This window comes from Chiloscyllium punctatum, chromosome 40 (genome assembly GCF_047496795.1).
Source record: "Chiloscyllium punctatum isolate Juve2018m chromosome 40, sChiPun1.3, whole genome shotgun sequence".
In the NCBI taxonomy this organism is placed as follows: Eukaryota; Metazoa; Chordata; class Chondrichthyes; order Orectolobiformes; family Hemiscylliidae; genus Chiloscyllium; species Chiloscyllium punctatum.
The window spans coordinates 62,020,873-62,042,553 of NC_092778.1; the positions used below are offsets into that span (position 1 = coordinate 62,020,873).

General features: G+C 38.7%; 1 protein-coding gene across 1 annotated transcript in view; it reads right to left on the bottom strand.

Annotated features, from left to right (window-relative positions):
* Nucleotides 1-21,681, bottom strand: part of brd8a (bromodomain containing 8a) — a 96,182-nt gene that overhangs the window by 58,765 nt on the left and 15,736 nt on the right. The window contains exons 8-15 of the mRNA XM_072560092.1: nt 19,503-19,636; nt 16,464-16,670; nt 16,136-16,271; nt 13,922-14,098; nt 8,085-8,362; nt 7,015-7,368; nt 3,048-3,240; nt 1,533-1,579 (exon numbers count right to left, since the gene is read on the bottom strand). Of these exons, the coding sequence (XP_072416193.1) occupies nt 1,533-1,579; nt 3,048-3,240; nt 7,015-7,368; nt 8,085-8,362; nt 13,922-14,098; nt 16,136-16,271; nt 16,464-16,670; nt 19,503-19,636 (1,526 nt within the window). The remainder of the gene's footprint in view (nt 1-1,532; nt 1,580-3,047; nt 3,241-7,014; nt 7,369-8,084; nt 8,363-13,921; nt 14,099-16,135; nt 16,272-16,463; nt 16,671-19,502; nt 19,637-21,681) is intronic.

Consider the following 21,681-nt stretch of genomic DNA (forward strand, 5'->3'; position numbering starts at 1 on the left):
GATGAAGCAGCAAGTGATTAATTTCTGCTATTCACTTTTCTTGGGTCATACATTTAACATCAAGAATTCTCAAAAGCAAGGTCGCAATTGTTTTGTTCCATAATGCAGCACCTTTATGGGTACAGTATACATAAAGCAGCATTTTTCAAAATATTTCCCCCAGAGAATCCAAATTGAGGCTTGAAAATTGTTTCAAACTCTGCTTGAAAACCAAGAAGGTAGAAAAGAGGGCTGAGAGCTCAATCCTGTCAGTGTGGGAACACAGCTGTTGTAAATTGGTCAGCTTATGGAACCTCTAAATTTCAGCCTGCAAACCCCTTGAGGTGGTGGGCCCCACTTTATGTTAAGACTATGTTAATGTCAGTCATGGCTCAAGATACTGTGCTCAGCTCCCAGCCCGTGGCTCAGGTGCAAATCTCAAGGTTGACACTCCAGCACTAGAGGCGTGCTGCACAGCCAGAGATATCAGCTTTCAGAAGCAACATCAATACAAAGCCCCAGCTGCCTGGAGTTTCAACTAGTGCCTATGGCACCAGTGCAAATAAACAGGAGAGCTCTCCCAGGTTTCCAAGCTAATATTTATCTCATGATCAGAAGAAAATAAAGATTTTTTAAAAATGTATTGCTGATTATCACGCTGCTGTTTGTAGAGATTTCCTAAGCATAAACTAGCTGCTACGTTTCTTATATTACAACAATGACTGCAATGCAAATTAAGTTGTGCTGGATTTTCTTGAAAGCACGTTGAGATATCTGGCATTTGTGGAAGGTACAATTAGTAACAAAAGCCTAGATTACTAATCCAGGGACACAATTTCAAATCTCATCAAAGAAGAATTTTAATTGAGTTAATTAAATAATTTTGGAATAAAAAAATCTTGTATCAGTAACATTGGCTGTGTAACTCTGGTAGAGATTTTGCCATGATACTTGAGTGTTAACTGCCTCGACAATTGGAGGCCACTTGCCAACCAAGTTGTACTCTTTCATACAGAATAAATGCTATTTCACCCCTTATTTTGGTGCTTCTTGTGAATTACTTTCATAAGCACAAGATAAAAAATTTTTACGTGTCTTTTTTTGATTCATAAATGATTAATAAAAATGATTCATGACGATGCATCACTATAATCACTCAATTTAAGACAAATTCTCCACATTGTACCTCCTTTTATATCTGAGACAGGGATTCTTAAAATGCAGAACATTGGGCATTCATACTAAATTATTATTGTCTCTTTCTCAACTTTAACTATTCATATTATTCAGATGGTAATAAGCTTGCCTTTAAAATAAACAAATAACAATTTGTTAATATGTGAAACTGGATGGTATATGACATATGGATATCAAAGAGAGCTGAGTTCGAGTATAAGGGAAATGGCACTTAAGTTTAACAATACTGTTAAGATGATTTGATGAAGCTAGACTCGATATTACAGAAGGTACAAATCTTGCTTTACTTACAATAGAAAAACTCATTACTCATTCAATGTCCAAAGTGGGATGATACAAGCACAGAGGTACAATACCTTGATTTGACCCTTTACAACTACTCCACTCTCTTCCTTTGTGGATTCTGAAAGTTTCAAAAAAAATTCTAGTATTAACTTTAATGCAATTATTAAATTATTATTAATTTATGGCATACATAAATATACTTTCTGAGCATATTCCATCGAGAAAAGTCATCACCATCTCGGTCAATAAAAAGACAAAGTGGTGTGACTCTGCCTAAAATAAAATGCTGGAGAAACTCAGGTCTGGCAGCATCTGACAAGAGAAAAACAGAGTTAATGTTGAGGTCAGTGAGCCTTTGGGAATTATTTATGTTGATGAATCACTGGTGGGATTATATAGAGATGGGGCCCTGGGAGACAGCGCATGCAAGCGAGCAAGAGAACATAAGACAGAGATTGCTTATGATAAGCCAAGAGAAAAGTGGTAGGTAAAGTGGTAGTATGAAGTGCAAATGATTGGCTGTATAGGAGCAACGCATAGAAGACAGAATCTAGGAGTGTGGGGAATGGCAGTAAGCATAGAGGAGAGTGTTCATGTTTTGAAATTGTTTTCAGATGTTGAGGTCTGAAGGCAGATAGGCAGAAAATGAGGTTCGACTCCTCCACCTTGCATTGGCTTCCTGGAGCACTGTAGCAGGCCTGTGGACAGAAATGTGTGGAAGTGGTAGACAACTGAAAGTTCAGGGTCAATTTTACAAGGTGTGGTGTTCAGCAAAGTGGTCACCCCATCTGCATTGCATCTCTCCAATATACAGGAGACCACATTGTGAGCAGTGAATACAGTAGACTAGATTGAATGAAGTGCAGGTAAATCACTGCTTCACCTGCATAGTCAGGAGGGAGGAAGTAAATAGGCAAATATATTCTGCAATTCCATGGAAAGGTACCATAGGGGTGTGGGGAGGTGCTGGGAGAAGAGAGAAGAGGACCAGAACATCCCTCAGGAATAGTCCCTATGGAATGTTGATGAGAGACAAGGAAAATGCATGTCTGGTGGTATTACTCTTTTCCCACCTCATTTTAAAATGTTTCTTTAAAAATTCTCTCATAAGAAACAACTAAAATTAATAGAAAATATATCCACGAAAGCAGATTTATCAAATTGCTTGAAAAGTGCTTTGACTAAAGTGAGGATGGTTTGCCAAGATTACAATGACACTGAAATGGAGGACATTGGTTAGCATCTGAAAATATTCACAAGATTGGTCCCTAATTTCACCACCATCAAAAGGCAATTGAAATGATCCATAATCTTCTCAAGGGTAATAATGACAGACAATTAATGATAGTCTTGTCAGCAATAAATGATCAAAAAAAAAGGCCAGATGTCTTTCCACAGAGGAAAGAAACCCATGGCAACCAATTCTATTGAATGCTGAATGAGTGGCATAAGCTACAGTGAAACGAATGAAATGGCTCAATGAAAGACTTTCTTTTAATTCATTCATGGGAAATAGGTATTGCTGGTTGATTGATATTTCACGAGCCACCTTCAGTACAAATAGATCTCCTTTCCAGTCCACTCACCTATAATTTCAGACTGCCCCATATCATCAGAGCCACTTTTGTTCTGAATAGTGATCCTAGGAGAAAGTTGTCCAATTTCCTCTGAAGTACTTTTGCTGCGTGCAGTGCTCCAGGGCGATGGATGTGACGACTCCTCAGATGTGCTTTTACTTCGCATGATGCTCCGAGGTAAACAATGCTCCAATCCAAGTGTCTGAAAAGGACAGAACAAACACTTATAGGACAAAACAAGAGCACTGTACCTCTTTCACAGTATGTATTTCTAAAAAGTGAGTTAGCAAGCAGGACAAGACATCAACACTTCATCGGAGGCTCACTGATGAGGTTACCTAGCATGGTGATGAAACATAAGAGTCATAGAGTCATAGAGATGTACAGCATAGAAACAGACCCTTCGGTCCAACCCGTCCATGCCGACTAGATATCCCAACCCAATCTAGTCCCACCTGTCAGCACCCGGCCCATATCCCTCCAAATCCTTCCTATTCATATACCCATCTAAATGCCTCTTAAATGTTGCAATTGTACCAGCCTCCACCACATCCTCTGGCAGCTCATTCCATACATGTACCACCCTCTGCCTGAAACAGTTGCCCCTTAGGTCTCTTTTATATTTTTCCCCTCTCACCCTAAACCTATGCCCTCTAGTTCTGGATTGCCCGATCCCAGGGAAAAGACTTTGTCTATTTATCCTTTCCATGCCCCTCATAATTTTGTAAACCTCTATAAGGGCACCCCTCAGCCTCCGACGCTCCAGGGAAAACAGCCTCAGCCTGTTCAGCCTCTCCCTGTAGCTCAGATCCTTCAACCCTGGCAACATCCTTGGAAATCTTTTCTGAACCCTTTCAAGTTTCACAACATCTTTCCGATATGAAGGAGACCAGAATTGCACGCAATATGCCAACACTGACCTAACCAATGTCCTGTACGGCCGCAACATGACCTCCAGGCTCCTGTACTCAATACTCTGACCAATAAAGGAAAGCATATTAAGCGCCTTCTTCACTATCCTATCTACCTGTGACTCCACTTTCAAGGAGTTATGAACCTGCACTCCAAGGTCTCTTTGTTCAGCAACACTCCCTAGGACCTTACCATTAAGGTGTATAAGTCCTGCTAAGATTTGCTTTCCCAAAATGCAGCACCTCGCATTTATTGGAATTAAACTCCATCTGCCACTGCTCAGCCCATTGACCCATCTAGTCCAGATTCTGTTGTAATCTGAGGTAACCCTCTTCGCTGTCCACTACACCTCCAATTTTGGAGTAATCTGCAAACTTACTAACTGTACTCTTATGCTCACATCCAAATCATTTATGTAAATGACAAAAAGTAGAGGGCCCAGCGCCGATCCTTGTGGCACTCCACTGGTCACAGGCCTCCACCACCACCCTCTGTCTTCTACCTTTGAGCCAGTTCTGTATTCAAATGGTTAGTTCTCCCTGTATTCCATGAGATCTAACCTTGCTAATCAGTCTCCCATGGGGAACCTTGTCGAACGCCTTACTGAAGTCCATATAGATCACATTTACTGCTCTGCCCTCATCAATCTTCTTTGTTACTTCTTCAAAAAACTCAATTAAGTTTGTGAGACATGATTTCCCACGCACAAAGCCATGTTGACTATCCCGAATCAGTCCTTGCCTTTCTAAATACATGTACATCCTGTCCCTCAGGATTCCCTCCAACAACTTGCCTACTATTGAGGTCAGACTCACCGGTCTATAGTTCCCTGGCTTGTCTTTACCGCCCTTCTTAAACAGTAGCACCACGTTTGCCAACCTCCAGTCTTCTAAGATCCACCAGCTCAGTGAGCAAATCGACAACCTGGTGAGCTGAGCTACAGAACTTATACTTACTCTTTCTCAAAATCAATGGTCTTTCTAAAAGGCTTAAAAGAAATTCTTAATAGTGAAAGATTATGTAATAGAATGAGAAACACACTAAAAGTTACTTAATATCTAAGTATGCCCAGAACATCAGAAGCAAAGCAAAAATAAGACTAGATTTCAGATACTTAAATAAAAATGGCGCTGAAACCCCCAATTGCCCTTATATCTATATTGAAACACATCCAACATTTAGTAATTTTATAAATGCAACAAACTGTTCTCATTCTTTATATTAAAATAACGTTCTCTTCTTTTCATACAGGAGCGGTGATATTTTTCCTCCCTACTATCTTTACTGAGGACGGGTTTGCAATTAAAATAGTCCCAGTCAGGGTACAGTTTTTGAAGTATCATCATACTTTTTCCTGGTATTTTGGATAATAACAACGTAATTTACCCATATTCCCACTTCCAAGCAAGGCTGGAAACCTCTCCTCAAAGTTAGCAATATAGGCTAAAAGGAATGCAAGACATCACTGCTCAAGTAACAAATGAAAAATATTAAAAAAACGCAAATTATTTTACATATTTGATTTCATTCAAAAATTGAAAAATGTTAGAACTGGCTCCAAATGCAAATGAATATCTAAATACTTATGTGTTCTAAGAAATTCTGACTTGATCAAACTTTCAGGCAGCGTTTCAGTCTCACACCACTCAGTGAAAAAAATTCTCAACTTGTCTCTTGTCCTTCTACTTACCTTTACTCTATGCTCCTTATTACTGACTCACCCACAAATGGAAAAAATGCCTTCCTACCCGCCAGACCCATACTCCTCATAATCTTATATATCACTATCATCAGATCCACTATCAATCTTTGCTACTCCAAGGAAAATTACCCTCATCCATTTTATTCCCATATCTCAGATCCTACACCCAGGAGGAATCCGGATAATTCTCCTCTATACTCTCTTGAATGCAGTCCTTCCTATAACGGTGGTGACCCATAACTGCATATTGTATTCCAGTTGCCGCCTAACTAGTGTCTTCTAAAATTTCAGCATAACCTTTTTGCTCTGGTGTTTTATGCCTCAGCTAATAGAGGAAAGAATGCCATTGGCTTCTTTACCAATCAACTTGTTATGACACACTCTCTGCCAGGTGGGACTTAAACCTGCACTTTCCCAGCTGCAGAGACACTACCACTGCACCACAACAGTTCACGTTACAAATTTACCTCCTGACTCTACCATACCTGATTTCATTAAGTCCATTAACCATTATTAGTATCCTTCAGCTATATATAATTAACATTGCTTATTTCTGAGAACAAATACAACTTCCACACAAATTAATATGTTGATATAGGGAATAAAAAGACCAAGAAAAAGTTTGGGAGAAGATTTGTAGCTCGGGTGCTCGTTGTTGTGGTTCTGTTCGCCGAGCTGGGAATTTGTCTTGCAAACGTTTCGTCCCCTGTCTAGGTGACATCCTCAGTGCTTGGGAGCCTCCTGTGAAGCGCTTCTGTGCTGTTTCTTCCGGCATTTATAGTGGCCTGTCTCTGCCGCTTCCGGTTGTCAGTTCGAGCTGTCCGCTGTAGTGGCCGGTATATTGGGTCCAGGTCGATGTGTTTGTTGATAGAGTCTGTGGATGAGTGCCACAGACTCTATCAACGAACACATCAACCTGGACCCAATATCCCGGTCACTACAGCGGACAGCTCGAACTGACAACCGGAAGCGGCAGAGACAGGCCACTATAAATGCCGGAGGAAGCAGCACAGAAGCGCTTCACAGGAGGCTCCCAAGCACTGAGGATATCACCTAGACAGGGGACGAAATGTTTGCAAGACAAATTCCCAGCTCGACGAACAGAACCACAACATCAAGAAAAAATAAGCAAGTTTTTTATTTTAAATAAATTTTGAGGAGTTGTTCAAAACTACACGACTTTATCAACAGCATTTCAGATAAGGGACTGAACCAGGGCAATATGTTTCAGCCTCCTTGAAGTTCCTTTAATAGTTAAAAAAAATGCAAACATATGTGGGTGTGACTCCAATACTTAACGCAATGTGAAAATCATGCTGTTTACATGCTTGAACTCTTGTAATTTCTGTTCTACTTTCTTACCTCTGTATGCAGTCCACCATCTGGGGAACTTGTTGTGTTTCCAACACTCATTATATGTTGTGCATGACCTGAATTTGACTCTTCTTCCTGTTCTTGCTCTACCTTCACTTTTTCTGGCAACTCTTGCTTAATTGCTTTGAAAGTCAGTTTTTCCTCAGTTCCCAAACCAACCAACATTTGAGATTCATCACTGGATCGGTGCTCAGATTTATGAGTCTGCTGCTGGACCTCTTCAGCTTCCTCCTTTATTGCCTGTTCTGCTCGAAACAGGGAGACAGCATTTCCTTCAGTGGCAGCTAGCTGCTCTCCAATATCATCAGGGGGAAGATTTATCAGTTCTGTTGCTTCCTCCACCTACAAAGCAATAGATTACTGATCAGATTTTTGTTTCAGATTCTCCAAATCCCAGGTTACCACCAGCTGTCCCTCCATTGTTCTCCCCAGTATTCTTAGTCTTCAGGTGAGGAGCATATATTATTTAATGCAACAAAATATGCACTGCTGGAAGCCAGGACAGCTGACACCCCGCAGAAACTTGTTCCACAGCAGACTTCTGATTTTGAAAAATTCCCCATACCACAGTAGAATGTGGATTTCTTGATCTTGGACAATGAGTCAATTCCATAACAGACAGATGTGCAGCAGTCAGCTCAAAGACAGCAAACGTAAAGCATCAAAATAGAACAGCTGCCTAATCTCTAAAATAGAACTCATAGAACTTGTTCCACACTGCGCCCTCATTTTTCAGTTTTGAAAATTGCTATGTACCCAGAGCTGCGGTGTGAGGGGAATTAGGGGACCTGCTGTTTAGAATGCAGCTCTTTAAGCAGCACTGTCTTTTCATAAGGTTTTACACGACAGGACTCAGGCTTCAAAGATGGGCCATGACTAATATTAAAAGGTACCAGGATTTAAAGGAGCCTCACAGTAGTGAGCACTCAGCTGGAGCTCCATAATAGCCAGTGACTCATACTTTGGGAAACCCTATTTAAAAGCAATGGCATATGGAATAAGGAAGAGCCAAAAAGAAGGGAACAAAAAACTTGTTTTGGAAGGAAAAAATTGTTTACCTTCTCTTCAATGATTGCTAGGATATCTGCCTGATTCCCCAAGTTCAGTACATCTGTATAATCAGAGACCCTAGTATCTTCGGTGTCTTCAAGCTGCTTTGATCGATGCTGATCTGCAATGCCCTCTCTTGGTCTTGCAATCTGCAAACTGCCACCTGGCAGACACTTGCTTTCGCCAGAGTCAATTAACACAGAGAAGCCAGCCAGATCTCCAGATACTGATAGTGACGGCTGCTCCTCACAGCTCGCTACCTGAACACAAATGGTGGTTTCTTCAACTGCAAAAATAAAACGTCAAAAAAATGATCCTCTAAAAATGAATACATCTTCTGTATATCCAACCAGACATCCTGCACAAAGGACGTGTCATGATATGTTTAATGATGCAATTAGATTTTTCAAATATTTTATGGAGTAATCCTACTGGAAGCATCTAACAGAATACAATGGCACTTTGAAATACAAATCTCTTGAGATACTTAAACCAGTTTACTCTGGCTGTTGTCAAGAATGGGCTCATAAACAAATTAATGCAAAAACCACAAATACATAATTCCCTTATACTCAAAGTGGCAGAAATATTGGGGCAGATAATTGGAGAGAAGAATTAAGATGTTCTCTGATAAGAAGGTTCTGCATATAATGCAAGTGGGAAAGGCTTGCATCAATACCATAATTCCTGCACAACACCAAACACCTGAGATATAATGCCCTACTTCTTCCTTCTACCCTAATGAATAAATACTTTGTTTCAGAGTTAATAAATCCCGAAATTTATTCAGATGAATCCCTGGTTGCCTGGCCAAACCACTTAGCTGCACTGGCCCACTGTTCTGTATGGAACAATACTGGCTTGCAATTTACTTGCAAAGTGGAAAGTATACAATTTTATCCAAGATCCTCCCAGGAGATTCAGAAGGTATTAAAGAAAGAAAAATGTTTACCTCATAACAAATTTATCATCAGAAACAAATTAAAGCACATTTAAAATTCAAGTTTCCCCCAAAATAAGCTAAAAAACAGAGTCAGGGTCATTCAGTGGTTTATTTTGATTCAGTACAATATTACCTTAAAAAAAATACTGCAGCTCGTTTCTCTCCCAAGTTATTTTGCTGAATTCTTTTTGATGTGCTACACAGTTCACATTGTTCTCCAGTTGGGAAAACACTCTGAAGACCTACTCACAAGTCTCTGGCACTGTTACCTCAACATATCAGGATAGTCCTCCCACCCAAATCTTCCTAATTTCCTTCAGGGAGATGCTTTGTGTTCAACCAATATCCTCTATGAAGATCAACTGGGATGAGGGAACAACTGCTCTGAGAACTGTTCAAATTATCCTTCGTGGCATGCATGTTGAATCTTCAACATGCTAATATCACTGTGTCTCAGTTATAAGGTTATTTAAAATTAGTATCACAGTCACTAAATATCAAAGTGCAAACAATTACCTTAAACAGTAATTCAATTGCTGAAGGTGAACTTGCATCGAATCCACATTCTCTCTAAAGTAGTTAAAGATTGTCCCAAAAAGCAACGATTAATTAAGAAATTCCCAAAGTATCAGAGTCCCAGATAATCATACTTGCAGCATGTTCAAGTAAAAGGCAGAATCTTGGGCTGCATCTAAAAACACCATTTTATAGAATCGAATTGAAAACTGGAGGAATGAGATCTTTTAGCTATGAAAGGTCTTTAAGCTTTTGCTTTTAAAACATTTTGACAGGGACGGTTTATGTCCCTCTACTGACAGATTTATTTTGGTGTGCATGAATCCAAGTTAAAGCCTTCTTAAACTCAATAGTGCTGATGCAGGCTTGTAAAACACAGTACGCCTTCATACATGATTCCCTTTCTTGTGGTTATAGAGTGTGTACTGGTAAGATGACCAAAAGTAGAATGACTGTCATCGAGCCTCTCCTACAAAAATATGCTATGGGTATTTTTCTTCAGGAGTTATCCTGATAACTATTCTTTCTTAGTTTTCCTGAGTCACACACCATGCACATAATAGCATGAGGCTTGTTTTTAAACACTTCACCCACATGACTCTGAATCTAGCCACTGCCAATGGAAATATTTCACCAATAGTATAATTGGAATTCCATTTGTCAAGTGAAAACACTGACCTTCAAAGTGAACAATCACTTAGCCAGCCTTGTCAGTACTGCAACCTGAAGCATATTCTTTGAAATATTCCCCACCACAACCTCTCCAGTATAATATCCCCAACCATGACAGTCAGTGATTGAAACTACAGGTGCTTATTCCCAGAAAATAAAGCACATATGAAGCCATTCAAATAATTATATGTTGTTGGCTCAGGCTGTTCAATGAAAACTAATTACAGAGGAACCTCGATTATTTGAAGGACATGGGCGGGGAGTGTTTCATTCAGTTAATCAAATGCTGAATAACAGTTTAGCCAAATATTGGGACCTTGCAATCTTGCCAGATAATCCAAAATTCTGATAATGGAATGCTGAGCAATCGAGGTTGCTGTGTGTTCTATTTTCCATTTCTTTCCCTTTTCCTCCTAACCCATTTTTCTTTGTAAATACTTATTCATTTTCTTTTTAAACAATACATTCACACTCTCAGTTCTTGTGATCATTCCTTTTGTAGTTTAACAACTCTCTGTGAGGTGAAAAGACATCTTTTACCAAATTTTGTGAAAATTTGGTTTGTCTTGTAATTTTCCCATTCAAAAGACCTACATCAATAGCATGTATGCAATTTTTCAATCTTGTGTCTAATGTTAATTTTTAAAAATTAATATGATTCCCTAGATAATAGAATACTTGAACTATTTTAAGTTTGTTTGCGGTCTTAACTCTGACCAGCAGACAGCAACTAGGGAGTATTTTATGTGCCAAACTGCCTGTATGAAAGTTAGTGCTATCGATTTTTAAAATCTTTAGTGTTTTTAAAAACTGCAATACACTTTTACTCCATTAAGATATACAGGTATATTGGGCTACCACCAGCCCACTCTCTCAAAAACTGAGAACATGAAAAGTTATAATGGCAAAAGCTGACACAAACTGCATAAGTACCTACACACAGCATTTTGTATATTTTACTTATTTTTTCAAAAATCTCAAGTTTGAGGGTATGTAAAATTATCTGCTGTCTTCATACCCCAATTCAATGAAACCAAGGCTTCAAAGTGGGATTACTGACCAAAATTCTGAAGTTGTGAACTCTAAGACAGCAATGACTGACATAGAGATCCAACCAACTGCTAATGGCTGCATGGTACCTTTAAATCCTCACAGATTTTTGTTTAATAATGGACAGGCCCAACTGACCTTTGAGGCTTGATCACTGTTTTGAAAAACCCATTGGAAAAAAGTACGACTTCTTAAAGATTCTGTGACTTAATCAAATTCTACCACCTACCCCTCAGAGATCTCTTACACCTTCTCCTTACACCAACCCCTATCTGTCACATAAATCTCATCCCTTCCCTACCACCAATCAGAATCACCACAGGTGTCTTGCTGCTCTCATCTCAGTAATCCACTTGTCAAAGGCCTCACCCTCTCCCATATCTCTGATGTGGGCTCATGACAATTTTCAAGCGCCAGATCCACAAACAAGGCTCTAATTCTCATTATGAACTTGTTAGTGTCTTGCATAAATTCAGCATCCATTTCTTTACTTTCCTTCTTCAACTCTACGACATTTAAAATAGAGAATTCTATTTGCCCTTCTGTGGCTCTTTCTAACTGTACTCACACCTTCAAATTCCCAATGTCTGGAAGAGGCAACCTGATAGAAATTTATAAAATAATGACAAGTATAGATATAGTTAATGGTAGCTGTCTTTTTCTTAGGATGGGGTATTTCAAGGCCGGGGGCACATTTTTAAGGTGAGAAGAAAGAGATTTTAAAAGTCATGAGGGGCAATTATTTTCTTTCCTGAGAGGGTGGTTAGCGTGTGGAATGAACTTCCTGAGGAAGTAGTGGATCTGAGTACAATTACAACGATTAAAAGACATTTGGATAGATACATGAGAAGGAAAGGTTTGGAAGGAAATGGGCTGGGAGTAGGCAGGTGGCACTGGTTTCATTTGGGATTATGTTCAGCAATGGACTGGTTGGACCAAAGGGTCTATGATATGAATTATTGGATAACAACGTCAGAAAGTATATGAGTGTACTGATTTCTCTGCTGTTTCAACAATCCTTACAAACATACATTTCTGTTATTAGACTCCCAATAAAAAGACTCATAACATGAATGGATATTACGTAACTGAAACTTGTTAACGATAAGACTGCACTCCCACTTACAACTTACATTTTCAAGAAATTTAAAATTTTCTATCATTATCAAAAAGGAGGTTGTCCATTGGAAAATTCATAAGGAACTAATGAAACTATTCACTGGGAATCACAATCCTTTGCATGCCTCAAGATCTCCAAATGCCCCCTACTCAAAATGACAGAAGTTATAGAAATCAACCAAATAAAATCCATCACAATTTGGAGAATAACTATGGATCAAGTCATGACCAGTTTCATGAAGAAAATCTTAGACCCAAGACTGCTCTCCAGCTCCACAAGCAAATTGAAGCCATACATCCATGTTTTATTCCACAATTTTCTTTAACATGTTATTTAGTCCAAAGGATAGCACCACATCCACAGCAACATTGGCGAACATTTCTTATAGAGCAATATCTTAATATTTTCATTAAAAGTGTCAAATTTCTATACTGCACAGTGTAATAAACTCCACCTGCACCATTACATTCTTGTGCTGTATTGCTTTGTTTACTGTAAAGCATTTGAAATTGAAGTAAAGTGGTGTTGAGCCAACATGATTAGGATGTCGGCATTTGACAATGTGCTGAAGAATGTGACGTTTGTGGAATAGATAACTGTGTTAATGTGTGTAGTTTTATTCTGGTTTGATAATACAGCTTCAGTATTACTGTATACAAATCTCCAGCATCTGCACTCCTCACTTTCAACAGTATATTGCATATGCCCAACTACCATAAATGAGACTTCAATAGTACAGATCATGAGAATTTTCTTCTTTCTACAATACATCCTATCCCATTTTCTTAATCTTTTATTCTATATATAAAGTTTTCTCTCCTCATATAATGAAATTCTGTAATTAGCTATAATAAATCATTGACCATAAGGAAGGAATAACTGTCCCTCCAACTTCACTCTTTCTGGGAAAGCATTCACAGCCTCTGTTTGGCTTCTTTTTCTGACAATATAACTCACTCAAATTCACCTCTCCTGGAAATCAAGAGTCACGGTTCCATTATTTTGCATCAAACCACAATGAATCCCTAAAGCAAAACATTAACACACAACTTCTTATTTATAGTATGTATCTCAAATTATTGCCCTAAATAGGATAATTTCATTGTGCAAAAATACTTTGTTTTTTGAAATTTATCAGATATTTAAATTTAGAACGAGGATGTAAAGCTTTAGATAAACATGGTACCAAAGCTCTTTCATTAAAAAGTACCACAGGTAAAAATAATGGTTAAAAGTCAAAAGAAGACAAGGACAAAATGAATGTTCCACTCAGCCTTAAATGTTTGTGAGATATCCATTACCGAGCACAATGAATGGTGTCACTGGTTGTTCATTCTAACAGAGTTTCGTGTGGTGCTAACAAACCAAAAGATATTTGTCTATATTTGTCAAACATTAGTTTGAAATCCCACAGTTTGCCCATCTCTTTTTCTTTAAGATCCAAACCTAGAAGTTTGGGACAATCTTTAAAAGGAATAGGGTATTAGGTTACTGCATGTTTTCTGAGATCTGGCAGCGTTAGGTTAGACTGCCTTGTGACAGACCTGTCCTGCTGCTCTCCTGCGTCATTGCTGTGGTGCCGGCTGAACACACCTGGTCAGCTAGATTTTGCAAAGGTTTAACTGGAGGTGATGCCTCACTGCTGATAGTAGAGAAAGGAACGAAAGGTGGCGTGAAGTGCGAGAGGCCGGCCTCCAAAAGCCTGGATAGAGTAGGGGCTCCTAACACAAAGTGCACAAAGAAACATACAAAGCTAATGCAGACAGGCAACAGCAACCATTTTCAACACACAAGTTCTTCATTAGTTAAATGACATTGAAAGCCCCGAGAACCAAACTTTCTAAAGGTTTTTGATACAGAAGCATGTAGTAGAGACTCCAATGAAAACAAAGTACAACACAGAACAATGATAACAGCCAGATCTGTCCTAAACAATACCATATACACAAAAGCAACTGGGTCTGCCCCTTCTTGTGCTACTGTAAACAATTAAGAAATCAGATTGTTTCTACTTTTGGTACAACACAAAATGACAGACAAATTCTCAGCAGTATTACCATATGGAATGGCATGACCTAATCTATTTTTATCTGTTCACAATGACTGTATACTAATATCACTTATCCATGGCATTGCACACCAGAGAAAAACATACATCAACCACACGAAATAACAGAGATTGGAACAACATAGAATGAAAGTGAAGAAATGCATCATAAAGTACTATTTATGATAAATAACAGAACAAGTTAATTTGTTACTTTCTGGCAAACTACAATGATTCTAGGATTGGGGAATAGGAAGTGAAAATTCTAACATTGACAATCTGCTCTCCCCCACTGTTTTGTGATCAACTCCTGGGAGTTGAGTGCACATTGCCCAACCACTAATATTCATGAACATTCTTCCTGAAGACAGTGAACAGAGAACTGGGACCAAAGAGCAAATTTTACCAAACAAGGAAAATCTAACTCAGAGAACTGTTTCAACCAGATAACATTCAAGAACATGCCAACGACATAAAATGTCCAACACTCAAATACCAGAAATTGAGGCAGGGAATTCTGAGTGGCAATAATAGATAGGCAGCACATATCTAAGTCAGAAAAGATCAAGATCTCGAGGGGTACTCAAAGTCATTTTGTTCTCATGACCATTGTAAGACAAGCTACTGATTCCATTGGGTTGACTGGTGGGAGGAACCATCTTTGTGGGAAGAAACATTTGAAAGGCTTTGCCAAGTATGCACTTTTAGCTCTTTACTTTGCTTCTGTGTTTTTCAATGTGACAAATCCCTGATAATAAAGGAACACAACACTTCTAGTTGCTGTCATGTTCCTTGTGGTATATTCTAAAGTTCACAGCAACGTGAAAGAAATATCAATGGTAAGATCAGCACACTCAACAACTAAACTTGAGTCTATATATTAATGCTGTAGCAAAACTTGGACCTATCCTGTACAAGTGTCAGACTGGACAAAGCAGATCTCCCTGACAAAAGGCATTCAAGAACAGCTGAGTATTTCTAGTGCTGGCACATAGATTTAATCTCTATCTAGTAATTTAAGTTTGTAACTTGCTATGATGGAATTTGAACTCATCTTAAATCACGAAGCTATCATATCCTGCATCAATGTAATGACACAACACATCACGCGAACTAAAAGTCATAATGGAGTTGAAAAATGAGCACAATTGTAAGTATCAGAAAGACAAAGACACCAAAAGTGAAAAACAAATCTTGGTTAAGAAATTGCTGGTCATTCCAGAAAGACATTTGAAATAATATTGATCAAGAACAAATGATGTGGTTTTGGATGGGAGGAGAAGAAGCAAATAGATAGAAAGAGTGTGAAAATAAATCTTACATTCAGATCAACAGATTTTATTCAATGCTCCAATCTTTAAAAACAGCTCACTTCCAATCTTTTCTGTTAGTACATTTTAATTTCAGGCTAAGTAGTGAGTATTATTGGAAAGCAATCACCTTTACTATGAAGTTACATATAAAAAGTCTACCTACCAATGTCAATCAACTTTAATCTCACCTTTGACGAAAACCACATGCACTGAATGTATCAATAGATAATATTAAATTATTTCCAATTACAAACATAAGGCTACTGAACAACAAATAGATGTGCAATGTTTAAACAAAATCAGATGAGATATGTTGCCACAAAGGAGATGCAACCAATGTGTCATGTTTCTGCTATAAATGACGCTAAAATAGGAATGCAAAACAGTAAAACTGTCACCTGTCGGTGCTTGGGACACTGGTACATTGGATTGTAGCTCAGGAACATGCAACGTTGATACACCTGCTCCCATTTCAACATGCACATTCGGACTAGCAACATGACCAGAATTCACCTGGAGCTCAGCTTCACTGACCTACAAAAGGAAAAGGAGAAAAAAATTCAATTAACTTTGAAGCAATGCAACTCCCACAAATCTTTACAATATGCCTTGTATACGTATTTGAACCCATTACTATTCAATGTACCCCATCATCTTCACAATCTTGGTGATATTCTGCTTAACAGACCACTTAGATTTCTTAAAAATAAAATGGTGGTTACTTACAAGCCTAGGACTTGTAGGCAGGAGACTCCCTTTTTTCAGGAGCTCAGACAGCAGTGGAGAGGGTGGAGGTGTGGCTTTCTGTCCCAATAACTTTTTCTGAGGAGAATCCTCCAGCACTGGAGTTTCAAGATTCGTGGAGGTGACGGGTGTCTCAGGGGCTGAGATCACTGGAATAGTTGATGTGCTTCCAATGTTCATCGACACCAGCTGTACAAGGCAAAAGTACATTCTTAACTCACCTTTTAAATAAACAACAAGCACACAAACCTGATAAAGAGATACTTTCATACATGAGCAAATCAAAGAGGGATGTATGAGGAAGAGAATCCTAATGAATATCAAAATACTAACTAGACCTTCCTTATTCTATTAATGCAACTCTTCAACCTCTGCATGCAAATAAATCATATTCTAAACTTATCTGAGTGAGTGGAGAACAGGAATTATGATTGTACAGTCTGACCCACAGGTTCGACAGCATAAAACAAATTTATTTAAACGTAAAACAGTCAAAGGTGCTTCAGAGGAGTACTTATAAACAATGTTTGATACTGAACCATATAAAAAAATCAAGGCAAATATTAAGGAAATATTATGCAGCCACTGGGATATTCCATTCACATCAAATGGCATGGGTTTCCATGCATTGACCTCAGAGGTCTGGACAGTGCAAACAAATTACAAGGAACATTGGTAGAGAGGGTTATGTAAAGAATTATGATGGCAGGGCTTATGCAGGCTCCAATGGTGGCGCAATTAAAATTGGATCAAAGCAAGAGGCCAGAATTCAGAGAAACACCACTATCTCAAAATCTTTTCTGAGTGGAATGTAGGATTGGAGGAAATTCCTGTGACAGGGAGGGCTGAGGCAATGGGAACATTTGAAAGAAAGTTGAGAATTTTAAATAGAACCCAATATAGATTAACAAACACAAGTGAGATAGGAGAACAGGAATTAGTTGATGTTATGATATGGACAGAGGTTTTAATGATTTCGAGTTCACAAAAGCTACAAAATGGGAGGCCAAGCAGAAAAGCACCATAATATGTGAGTCTAGAAGTAACAATGAGAGTTTCAGCAGCAGATGAATGACTACAGGAGAGGAGAAGAAGAGGTCACAGAGCTGAAAACAAGTGATTTTGGTGACTGAGTGGATTCTGGGACCAGAGGCTTCCTGATGAAGGGCTTATGCACAGAATCTCGATTCTCATGCTCCTCAAATGCTACCTGACCTGCTGTGCTTTTCCAGCACCACCATCTCGACCAGAGGCTCATTGTAAATTTAAATGCAACTTGAGAATTGTGAATGGCTAAACAGTGACCAAAGACAGGGATGGAGTTGGTCTTGGACAGTTGATGTTTTGAGCATGAGCACTTCATCAGGAATGCTGAAGAGCTCATATTTCAGATGAAGAGCTCATGCTCGAAATGTCGATGCTCCTGCTCCTCAGATGCTGCCTGACTGGCTGTGCTTTTCCAGCACCACACTCTTCAACGCTGATCTCCAGCATCTGCAGTCCTCACTTTCCCCATGGAACTGGTCTTCCCATTGCTTGGTTGGAGTAAACTTCCACTCATCTTGTACCCCCTTGTCTTATAGTATATGCCAAATGTGCCAAGGCAGACACACATATAGTTGTCAAGACAAGGGTCTACACACACTTAGAAATGGAAATCCCACAATGGCAGAAAGAAAGGTTAATTCAAAGTTACAAAAATATTCAAAGAACAAAAAAGAGAATCCATAATTTAAACTTTACACTTGTTGAATCTTCTCGTAAGTGATATTTTTAATATATCCATTCATGGAATGTGGGTATCATTAGCTGAACTAACATTTCTTGCCTATCCCTAGCTGTCTTTGAGATGGTACTGATGAGCTGCCTTCCTGAATTATTGTAGTCCCTATAGTGTAGGTAGACCCACAATGTCTTTAGGGATTGTTCCAGGATTTTGACCTAGCGACACTTAAGAAATAGCAATATAGTTTCAAGTCAGGATGGTTAGCGGCTTGGAGGTGAACTTGCAGGTGACAGAGCTTCCATACATCTGCTACCCTCATCCTTTGAGATGAAGTAAGGCTGGAATGAGGGCAGGAACTGAGTGGCCTTAGTAGATGTCAAACTAGGCATGAGAAAGCAGGTAATTGCTAAACAAGAGCAGTTTGATAGCACTGTTAATGACACCATTCATCGCTTTATAAATGATTGACACTGCGTTGATGGGGCAGTTATTGTTAGTAACAGTTATACATTTAATAAATTAACATTTACACAAATTAAAAAGTTTAATAGTTGCTCATTTAGTTTTCAGAATATAATGAACAGATTGAGGAAACTTTATTTCCAAAGCAATTTCACAGGATCATCATTCAACATAGAATTTTACTTATGTGGCCCTGAATAAGTCCATCAACATAAAGGAATTATGATAGCTATAAAACAGCAAAACCTTCAAACAAATGCAACAAATCCATTGCAGATATGCTAATAATATGTTAAAAGTTAGCTGACAGCAGGCAGCTTTGGTCATTCTTTAATGCATCCTTATAGTTACTGACAGTCATGCCATGAGAGATCTTGATACAAAACATTTGATCCATTCAATCACAAGATCCCTCATGATTATTCACAGTGAGTCAGCACATATGTTGTTTTACAATTATAGAATGTGAATAAGGAAGTGGAGCAGGGAATGTGTGTGAGACATTTATGAGAAAGTCTTGCAGGATAATCAGCAGTTTAAGGGTTAAAACCATTAAGATATTCTGCTTAAGGGCTTGTGAATCTTTCTTCATTGTTTGATGTTTGATACAATCAGTGAGGGAAAAACACAATGCGAGCACCAAGAATAGATGACTGCACGTTATTTTCACCTAAACTCCGAAGATTATTCCACGTTGTATCTGCATTAAATACAGCTCTTCAGACTATTACAGTCTCTTCTTAGGCAAACCAAGATCACACAAGGGACAAAATAGATTTGAGCTGGATCAGAAGGGACAAAATGAACACCACAAAGGAATGTTTCATACATACACTATTGTGACTTTCCTCACTCGCCTGTGGTGTATCTGTAGTCGAGTAGTCTATTCCAGGAGAATTTGATTCCAGTGGGGACCGGATCGGCAGGCTCATCAGTCTTTTGGGTGCATTTTTTGCTGCTTGGCGGGCTACAACGAACAGAGCATGTTTAAATAATTTAAAAATTAAATTTAGATCATTTGTCTATTTTGCAGTTATCTTCATATTTGTACACCATACATCGTTCTCAGTCAGAAGTATAGCAACCAAGTTGCTATCAACTACTCAGCCACATTAACTCAAAGTTGCTCTCCAATAGCTTGAAGTTAATTACATTGGTGAGAAAAAGACAAATGAATGTAACATTAAAAACATAAATATGGAAGCAGGAACAAACCACACATCCTACAAAACAGTTCCTCCATTTAATATGATCCTGGCTGATGCGTGGCTTCAAATCGACTTCCGTGTCCACTCCCATATTGCCTGATTCTTGGAGATACCAGCAATCTGGCTATTTCAGCCTTGAATATATTCAGTGGTGAAGAATCCATAACCATCCCACTTTAAAAAAAATTTCAAACATTCACAATCCTGAGTGTAGATATTTCTTCTCATCTCAACCCTCACTGACTGACCCTTTATGCCAAGATTGTGCTCTGTCTCATATTCTAAAACCAGAAGCAACCTCTCAGTTTCTATCCTGTCAAGTCCCTTCATAATCTTCTATGATTCAAAGAGACCACCCCTCACTCTTCCAAACTCCACAGTTTGGTAAATACCCAATTTCTTCAGCCTCTCATTACAAAACAACCCAGTGATCAATTAATGAACATTCAAGGGCTACCTCCAATGCAACATAACTTTCCTTAAACATGGAGATAACTCAGCAGTGTTCCAGTTGTGGTCTCACCCAATCCTGTACAACTGAAGAAAGTTTGCTTTATTCTTGTGGTCCACTTGCAGTAAAGATCAACATTTTATTTGCATTCCTGCTTGCATGCCATAGTTGCATGTGAACCTTCTGTGTTTCTTCTATGAATGAGGTTTCTCTGAACATCAGCATTTACAAGTTTCATGCCCTGTAAAAATATTCTGCTTTTCTATTCTTACCCAAGTGAATAACCTCATAATTGCCCGTGTTATACTTCACTTGCTACTTTGCTGGTCAATCACTTAAGTGTTCATATAGCTTTGCAGCTTGTCACAGCTTACATCCCCATTTGGCTTTATTTCTTCAGCAAATTTAGATACATTATTCCTCCTCACCTCTTCACAATCTATTTCAATGTCTGAGATGAAAACCAATATGCAGAATGAGGGCAAGTTAAGATCACATTTCCATGACAATGAAATGTCAATTCAAAAATAAATAAGCAATGATACAGAGTAAAACTCTGAAAGCATTTATAAATTCAGAGGTATTAGATGACAATTGTACCATACAGGGGGTGAACCTTCATCACTGATTGTACTCTCTAATCTGGGAATCAGTGCAAATATTTTCAAAAACCTTGGTAAGGTGCAAGGCTGGTTATTCTATTCCTAAGATCGATCCTGCAATCTACATTCATATTGGAGTGACCTGCAGAGTTGAATGGCCTATAAACGCTCAGTTGTAGAATGCATATCAGATCAGAACTTGGAATGAGTCTCAAAATAAAACTTCCATTGTCTTAGCTGTCAAAGAAAACTACCACTATACACCAAAAATCTCAGTAACACCAATTACAAGAGACTTTTGTCCAAATAAACCAACTTGTCTATTATTTTTAACAATTGCTCTGAATCTCAAAGTCTGGCTTGAGGTTAAATGAGCCAGAGTCTTAGAGCTATATAGCATAGAAACAGAACCTTTGGTCCAATTCATCCATGCCAACCAGATATCCTAAATTAATCTAGTCCCATTTGCCAGCAGTTGCCCATATCTCTCGAAACCTTCCTACTTATATATTCATCCAGATGCCTTTTAAATGTAATTGTACCAGCCTCCACCAATTGCTCTGGCAGCTTATTCCGTACACGTATCACCCTCTGTGTGAAAATATTGTCCCTTAGATTCCTTTTAAATTGTTCCCCTCTCAACTTAAGCTTATGCCCTCTAGTTTTGGACTACCCCACCCTGGGGAAATGACCTTGTCTATTCACCCTACCCACGTCACTATTGATTTTATAAACCTCTGTAAGATCACCG